This window comes from Eulemur rufifrons, chromosome 7 (genome assembly GCF_041146395.1).
Source record: "Eulemur rufifrons isolate Redbay chromosome 7, OSU_ERuf_1, whole genome shotgun sequence".
Taxonomy (NCBI): domain Eukaryota; kingdom Metazoa; phylum Chordata; class Mammalia; order Primates; family Lemuridae; genus Eulemur; species Eulemur rufifrons.
This window is the reverse complement of record NC_090989.1, coordinates 2,048,824-2,057,268: the sequence shown is the minus strand read 5'-3', so window position 1 is coordinate 2,057,268 and position 8,445 is coordinate 2,048,824. Positions and strand designations below refer to the sequence as shown.

At 55.2% G+C, this 8,445-nt stretch overlaps 1 protein-coding gene across 1 annotated transcript; it reads left to right on the top strand.

Moving 5' to 3' along the window:
- Positions 1 to 5,309: 5,309 nt before the first annotated feature.
- LRRC3 (leucine rich repeat containing 3) lies at positions 5,310 to 8,008 on the top strand. The gene is made up of 2 exons (XM_069472236.1): positions 5,310 to 5,442; positions 6,083 to 8,008. Exon 2 carries the CDS (start codon positions 6,154 to 6,156, stop codon positions 6,925 to 6,927), a length of 774 nt encoding a protein of 257 aa, XP_069328337.1. The 5' UTR covers positions 5,310 to 5,442; positions 6,083 to 6,153; the 3' UTR covers positions 6,928 to 8,008.
- Positions 8,009 to 8,445: the final 437 nt, after the last annotated feature.

Below are 8,445 nucleotides of genomic sequence, written 5' to 3'. Positions count from 1 at the left end.
GTTTTCAGTTAGATAAGGAAGTCTGCTCATCGGAGACAAGCCGCCAGACACACGGCCAGACACTCTCTGGACTCGCGTGGTCGGCTAAGCACACTGATGGCCGCGGGTGCACTTTAACCTTTGCCCTGCACGGCCTAGGCCTGTTAATGGTTTCGTGTCTTAGCATTACAAAGAGTGACTCCAAGCGGGAGGGCATGACCAGGCGTGTCGGGCCTCCCTGCTCCGCATGGCTGGCAACTCAGTTTTTCTGGGGTGCCCTTGGCCAGGACGGGGTCCATTCAGTTGGCTGGTGGAGGGGTTTAGATTTTATTTCAGTCCACAGAGGGAACCATTGCCCGGCCTGCTTTCTGGTTTTCCAGTCCCGGTTTTCAAAATTAGGCAGAGAAATCCAGGAATCCAGGGAGATCCAGGAATTCACAGAGCAGCTGCCCAAAGCTGCTGGGGACCAATTTGCTAAGAGGTGGTGGCCGCTGTCGAGCTCTCCGGAGAGCACGGCTGCCCTGGCGGCTGGCCCTCCGTTGTGCCCCCTGCCAGCCTGCAGCCTGGGGTCTGTGTGAGCGTCCCCAGGCTGGATGAGGGGCAGGGGCCGGTCGTGGGACCATGTGGAGACGGGTGGCAGAGGGCCTGGAGGACAGCAGGGCAGCCAGCACACTCCCAGATGGCCCCTGTGGCCCCGGCCTCCCCGGGGACGTCTTAGTCATTTCCCTGATTTCATCCGGCCTGATGGATGCTGCCAGCCCAGCTGCGCCACGCTGATCCCCAGAGAGCCCGACAGATTCATACCTCGCGGCCACACAGCCTTCCTGGCCGGGACCCATTAACCAGCCGGAGCCGCTGCATTTTATCCAGACCACGTGGCCTGGGTTCCGGGAGGATAAGTGAGGAAGATGATTAGTCCTGAGCCGGTGACAGCCAGAAGGGAGGCCACAGTGGTCAGACCTCGGGGCCAGGGGGGCATGAGATGGTTTCTGGTGTTTCTGGGAGTGCAGGCCAAGTCCCTGAGTGGGCAGCGAGCCAGGCCTTCCCTGGGAGACCCCGCGGCATCCTGAGAGGGGCAGGCCCGCGAGCAGAGCTAAGGGGACCCAAAATCAACGCTCACCAAGCGACTTTACACGAGTGTGCGACACAAATGATGCACACACTGTTAACCCCTGTAACCTGAAACCATCTGTGACTCGCAAACATGCTGCACGTCACTGTTTTTTTTACCGAGGCGTAACCGGCACTTGGTCACGGCGCAGAACTTGAGTGTAAGCAGCGACGATGTTTCACTTACGTTAACAGCCAGCTCCCGGACCACGCACAGAACACTCCCAGCCCCATGGCCCGTCCCCCACCTCGGACCCCTCCCTGTCCACGAGTCCCGCCTGCTCTACAACTTCCTAAAATGGGGCTGCCAGCCTGTGCTCTGAGAGTCTGGCCTCTGTCACTGCGTAATGTTGGTGACTTCATCCATGTCCGCCTTGTAGTTTTAGGTGGTAACTGCATCAATTTGTTTAATTTAAATATTAAAAATATTCCCTAATGTTTAGGCTGGGCTTTGGTATCTCTTCAATTTTTAACACACCAGCTTCCCAGCTCGTATTATTTTAATCTTTTTAAAAGATCATTGAATGTTTAAAGCAAAAGTAACGATACCGTGTTGTGGGGTTTACCACACACGTGTGAGTACGAGGTATGCCAGCAACAGCGTGAGGTCAGGACGGGGGTCGTGTCCCGCTGCGGGGTGCCCGTGCCCCACCTGCCGTGCTGTGCTGGCGGAAGGGAATTAATGGCCAGATGGGACGAAAGGGAAGAAATTGCAAGAGGACATACTCGAGCCCGAGCGGAGCAATCACCACTTCCAGCGTGAGTGGTCAAAGCCAGGAAGTCACCGTCCGTCACACGACCTCAAGTGCCAACCTGAATCAGGCTCCCCAGTCCCCAGTAACGTTCTGTGTTCCGGGATCTCGCGGTGCACTTGGCTGTCATTTCCCCTCAGTCTCTCCCCGTCTGGAACAGCCACTCGGCCCGTCTCGCATTCGTGCTCGTTTTGCTTTGGTAGGCACTGCCCAGTCGCTTTGGAAGCTTCCAGTCCGGGGTGTCTGTGCGCACAAACGAGGTGAGGCACGCTTGAGGGAATGGCACAGAGGGGATGTGGCCTTCCCAGTGTCCCATGTCACGGGTACACAACGTCGATCAGTCTAATCAGGGATGATCCTAACCCTGTCACACAGACGGGTGGTTTCTCCGCTGAAAAGCCATCCTCTCTCCCTTGGGAGCTGATACACACATTGAGGGCGACTTTGACACCGTGGAGTCCTGGAGGGAACTGCTTTAGGTAGTTTTCACGCACTAGGTTGAAAGTGAAAGGATGGAAGAGGATATCTCAGAAACCTGGAGTGGCCGTGTTCATGTCAGATACCACAGACGTCAAGTCACAGCACCTTGGGAGCTAGAGGGTCATTTGCTGACGATAAACGAGTCAGTTAGCCAAGAGCGCCTGGTGGTCTGGATGCAGGGTCTCAACATGCAGGACGCAAAACCTGACAGAGCTGCGGGCACAGACAAGCCCACGGCTGCAGCCAGAGATTGCAACACCCCCTCTCAATGATTAATAGAGCAAGTAGACAAAGTCCGTAATGACACAGTACGCAAATACCACGATCGGCCACCTTGACCTCACTGACATTGATAGCACACTCCTCTGAGAGACAGAGCACACGTTCACGTTGACATGCAGCAATCATCAACCCTATTCTGGGCCAGAAAATGGCTATCGATAAATTTTAAAGGCTCTAAAACATATAGAACATGTCATCTGGCAACAATGGGTTTAGATTAATAACCAAAAATCAGAAAAATCTCTGGAAAAATCTCCAAATATCTTCAAATGAAATAACATACTTCTGAACTCAGGAGTCAAAAAAGAAATCAAAAGGGAAATTATAAATTATTTTAAACTTAATGAAAACGAAATTACAACATGTCAAAATTTCTGGGATGCAGTTAAAGCTGCACTGAGAGGGAAATTACAGTACCAAGATGCTTGTGCTAACAAGAAAAAGGCTGCGAATCAGTGGCCCCAGCTTCCACTTTAAGAAACCAAAAGAGAGAAAGTTAAACCCAATCTAAGCAAAAGAAAGAATAGAGACCAGAGTGGAACTCATCAATTAAAAAAAAGTGAATCAATGAAACCAAAAACTGTTTCTTTCAGAAAGTCAATAAAATTAATAACCTTCTAACCTGACTGATCAGTGAAAGAAAAGAAAAAGACATTACCAATATCAGGAACGAGAGACGCAATATCACTTCGTGCTCTATAGACATTAAAAGGATAATGAGGGAATATTATGAACTTTATGCTGATAAATTCAACAATTTGGATGAAATGGGCATTTCCTTGAATGACACACACTATCAACATTCAGTAAAGAACATAACCTCAACAGTTGAACATTGATTAAATAATTCACCACTTATAAAAATGATAATACATCATGACTGAGTGGGATTTAGCCCAAGAACACAGGCTGATTTAACACTTGAAAGTCAATCAATATAATCTATCACGTTAACAGACCAAAAAAAAAAAAGAGATTCTCAATAGATGTGGAGAAAACAAAATCCAACTTATATTCCTGATAAAAACTCCTGGCAAACTGGAGAAAGGACAGACAGCCTTTCAATGAACAGCTCTAAAAAACTGATTATCCAAATACACAGAAGTAAACTGAGTCATACCTCACACCACATGCCCAAATTACTCAAAATGGATAATGGACCCAAATGTAAACCTGTGACTTTGGGTTAGGCAAAGATTTCTTACATTTAACACCAAAAACACAATCTATCAAAGAAACAATTGATAAATTGGACTTCCTCAAAACTTCTTTTCTTTGAAAAACTGTTAAGAGAATGAAAAGACAACTCACAGACTCAGAGAAAATATTTACAAACCACATATCTGATAAAGGAAGCGTATCTAGAATACACAAAGAACTCTCAAAACTCAATAGTAAGAAAACAACCCAGTTAAAAGTGGGTAAAAGATTTTGACAGAACACTGCCTTCCGGAAGATGGCAAGTAAACAGACGAAAGATGCACAACATAGTTAGCCACAGGGAAACGCAAATCACAACCACAATTCCATCTACCACTACCACTTACAGAACGTGTAAAATTAAAAAGACAGACCACATCCAGTGTTGGTGAGGCTATGGAGCGTAGGCTATTGGTGGGAATGTAAAATGGTACCGTCACATTGTCAGTTTCTGAACAGCTTAACTACAGCTACCATATGGTCCAGCCACTCCACTCCTAGGGAATAGAAGCGGTTGTCCAAAGACTTGTGCACACGTTCACACCAGCTTTATTTCTAAGAGCCCCAAGCTGGAAACACCCAAGCGCAGATAACATGTGAATGATGTGCAGACTGCGGTGTTTCTGTGCAGTCAGCACCACGCAGCACTAAAAGGAATACCTACTGGTAAACCCATCAACACGGGCGAGCCCCAATACATTAACTAATTATGCTGAAAGAAGTAGACCAGAAGGTACATACTGTATAATCCCATTTGTTTATATAAAACAGGAAATGCACACTAATTTGTGGTGACAGAAAACAGATCAATGCTTGTCTGGTGAGGGGAGGGAGGGCAGGGAGGACAAGAGGGAAACTTGGGGGCATTTACTGTCCTGACCGCAGCGATGGTTTCACAGGTGTATGCAAATGTGCAAACGTGTCAAATTTAAATATGTGGTTCATTGTCTATCAATTAATCCGCATAAGGCTACTTTAAAGGACCCTGAAGAGGCTCGAGTTCAGCTCAAATGCCCCCACCTGGCATTCCCTGCCGTCCCCAGGATGCCCGCACGCACCAACCTCCCACACGGCTGCCGGGCGTGGCCGTGGGCGGGAAGGGGCCGGGAACCCAGGAACCCAGATGGGCGGCCCCGCCCAGCCCGCAGCCCCGCCCCGCCACGGCCCCGCCCCTACCGCAGCTCCGCCCACGGCCCCGCCCCCTACCACGGCCCCGCCGCTCCTACGGCCCCGCCCCCTAGCGCGGCCCCGCCCGCGGCCCCGCCCCCTACCACGGCCCCGCCCACGGCCCCGCCGCTCGTACGGCCCCGTGGGGTGTCGCACGCCTGCCCCGCCCCCTCGGGCCCCGCCCCACTCCAGGGCCCGCCCAGGGCCTCGCCCCAGCCTTTCCGCAAACCCCGCTCAGGTCTCCCCACATGTCCCGCCTCTGGCCCCGCCTCTCGCAATCAGGCCCCGCCCCCGCGGCCCTCCCGCCCCGCCCCGCGGCCAAACAGCCCGAGCGCGGCCTCCCAGCGAGCGGGCGCGGGCGCGGGCGCGGACGACTGGGGCGCGGGGGCGCGGGCGGCCGCGCGGGGAGTCGCCGGGGCGCAGGGGCTCCGAGAAGCCGAGAGCAGCGCGCAGAGCAGCGTCGGCCGCGCAGGTACAGCCCCTCCCGCCCTGGGAGCGCGGACCCTACCCCTGGCCCCCCACCCCCAGTGCGGTCCCGGTCCCGGTCCGGGTCCGAGTCCTAGCCCCGCCGGCCCCGCGCGCGGCCCCGCCACTCCACGCCCAGCGCGGCCGCGCGCACAGGGCTGGGTCTCCCGTTCTCCTCGCTGCTCAGACAGCTGGGGTGAAAGGCGGGCCGGTGCGCGGCTGTCCTTTTAGGGACCGGAGCAGAGCTTGATCTGTAGTGATGGCCAAGGGTTGGGGAGCAGACGGGCACAGTGGCCCCCGGCGCCGCACCCACCCGACCCAGCACCCAGGGTCTCCAGCCCTGAGGAGCTGGGGGGTCCCGGCCGCCCAGCCCTGGCCCATCCCCTGCAAGGGGTCCTCTGGCCACTGAGCGCCTGTCCTCCGCCGGTGGGCAGCTGTCCTCAGCGTGAGATGCTCCCGTGGCCGCACGGGCGTCTCCAGAAATAGGTTCCAGGGCAGGTGTGTTTAGGAGGTGTGATCCCCGCCCCAGGCCCTTCCGTGTGATGCGAGGTCCCCCACGGTCGCAGCGTACGGGTATTAGCTGGACACGCCCAGTGGACAATGCTGACCCCTCCTCCCCTGTCCACTCTCTTCCTGCTCCCTTTCAGAGCCCAGAGCAGAGACAGCTTCTCCCGGACGGAGGGAAGGGGCGTGCCCTCTGTGCCCAGGCTGCGTGGGGATGGCCTCGGTGGGCAAGCAGAGCCCCTCGCCCCTGCTGGTCTCCACCCGAGGGTCTTGCCTCTTCCTCCTCTTCTGCCTGCGCTTGGGCGCCTCCTGCCCACAGCCCTGCCGGTGTCCCGACCACGCTGGGGCTGTGGCTGTCCTCTGCAGCGCTAGGGGCCTCCAGGAGGTCCCCAAAGACGTCCCCACGGAGGCTGTGCTCCTGAAACTGGACGCCAACAAAATCTCCCACGTCCCCAACGGAGCCTTCCAGCACCTGACCCAGCTGAGAGAGCTGGACTTGTCGCACAACCTCATTGAGACCATCGGGCCCGCCGCCTTCTCGGGCCTGGCCGGGGCTCTGCGGCTGCTGGACCTGTCCCACAATCGCATCCGGAGGATCCCGAAGGACGCCCTGGGCAAGCTCAGTGCCAAGATACGCCTGTCCCACAACCCTCTGCACTGCGAGTGCGCCCTGCAGGAGGCCCTGTGGGAGCTGAAGCTGGACCCCGACTCGGTGGACGAGATCGCCTGCCACACGGCCGTGCAGGAGGAGTTCGTGGGGAAGCCTCTGGTCCAGGCGCTGGACTCGGGCGTCAGCTTCTGCAGCGTCCACCACAAGACCACCGACGTGGCCATGCTGGTCACCATGTTCGGCTGGTTCGCCATGGTCATCGCCTACGTGGTGTACTACGTGCGCCACAACCAGGAGGATGCCAGGCGGCACCTGGAGTACCTCAAGTCCCTGCCCAGCGCCCCCGTCCCCAAGGACCCCGTCAGCCCGGTGCCCTAGCGCCTGCTCCAGGCGGACCCCAGCCCCGTGGCCGCCGTGGCTTTGGGAGCAGGTGGAGTCTGACTGAGGCTTCCACTCCCCTTCGAGGCGCGTGGCCGCGGCCACTTTGTACAGCGCTTTCACGTGTTGCGTTTCCTCACGGCAGCGTCCTCAAGCCAGGTAGCTTCACCACGGGACCCTGGGCGGGCGAGGAGACGGAAGCTTAGAGAAATGGACTGACTTGCCCACAACAGCACAGTCTGGAAAGGATCCCACTGGGACTGCAGCCCTGTGGGCCCATCGTGACATTCCGTGTTCCTTTCGCGGTGCGGCCTCCCCCACGTGGAGCCCGGGGGACGTGGATGCAGTCAGAGAGGAGGGCGTGCGCTCCACGAGTGAGAGCCCACGCGGAGGCTTGGACTCGGATTCGCCTGCCAAAGGCGCCAAGTCCCTGCCGGGGCACTGGCTCCCTTTGTTTACCTTGTACTTCCCGAGAGCATCTGAGCACAAGCCCTTTCCCAGAGCAGAGCCACAGAGAGCAGGTTTTCTAGAGAGCTAAGTGGAATGTTCGGCTCCAACTGACAGTTCAACATGTCTATTCTCAGATTGTTTAGAGTAACCCTCGTGCCAAAATTTCAGTCTAGCGAGAGGGGAAAAACCTGGAAGGAAACCTGGGAAAGGTCCAGTGTAGACCCCCGAGGGGCAGTGTCGGCAGCCAGACGGACGTGGTCCCACCCGCTTCCTGCCTCCCCTGCTGATCCTGTCTCAGAAGGCCATCCCCTGGGGTCGCCACTGTGCCTTGCTTTTCTACTCTCTGATACCTAAAGCGGCTCCTTTTCTAAGGATGGGAGGACTGATGTTTGATGTTTCAAGGCCAACCAACGGGATGCTTCCTCTGCTCCAGCACCGGAAACTCTCTCTTTTCACCTTTGCTGCCAGGAATCTCAGAGAAAATTTAGTGCTCGATTTTCTTACCCATATTACTTCACACTCTGGGTGGACATCACCTCCACCTGTATGATTCTGATTTCTAATTTCATTTCTTACTGGCTTTTTGTATGAGTGTTATTTTTAAATTTCTTTAAATATATTTTGGGGGGCAAATAAGTGATAAGGGTAAATTGTTTATGGACTTAAAATGTAAGGTATAGATGCTTCATTGAGCAGATGCTTAAAAATGATTACAAATCAAGGGTGATCTGTGTTTGGAAAGTGTCACGTGTCTTGAGGCGGGAACGTGAGGTTGTGCCTGGGGCACACGTGCCCCGTCCTCGTGGCCTGCTGTGCCCTGACAGCTCAGCCACACGCTGGTTCAGAGATGGAGCGCACACAGAGTCTGACCTGTCAGCTGTGCTGCAGCAGAGACTGGAACAGCTCAGCAGAACAAAGTCCTCATTTTTCAGTCATGGTGCATTAAAAAGAAACAGCCAACAGATTCCAAATACCGTCCCACACCTCCCTGCGCCTCCATCCATGGGAGGTGGCATGTGCGGGCCATTGTCCAGGGCCAGCACGTGCAGCGTGCATTGAAGGGCATGT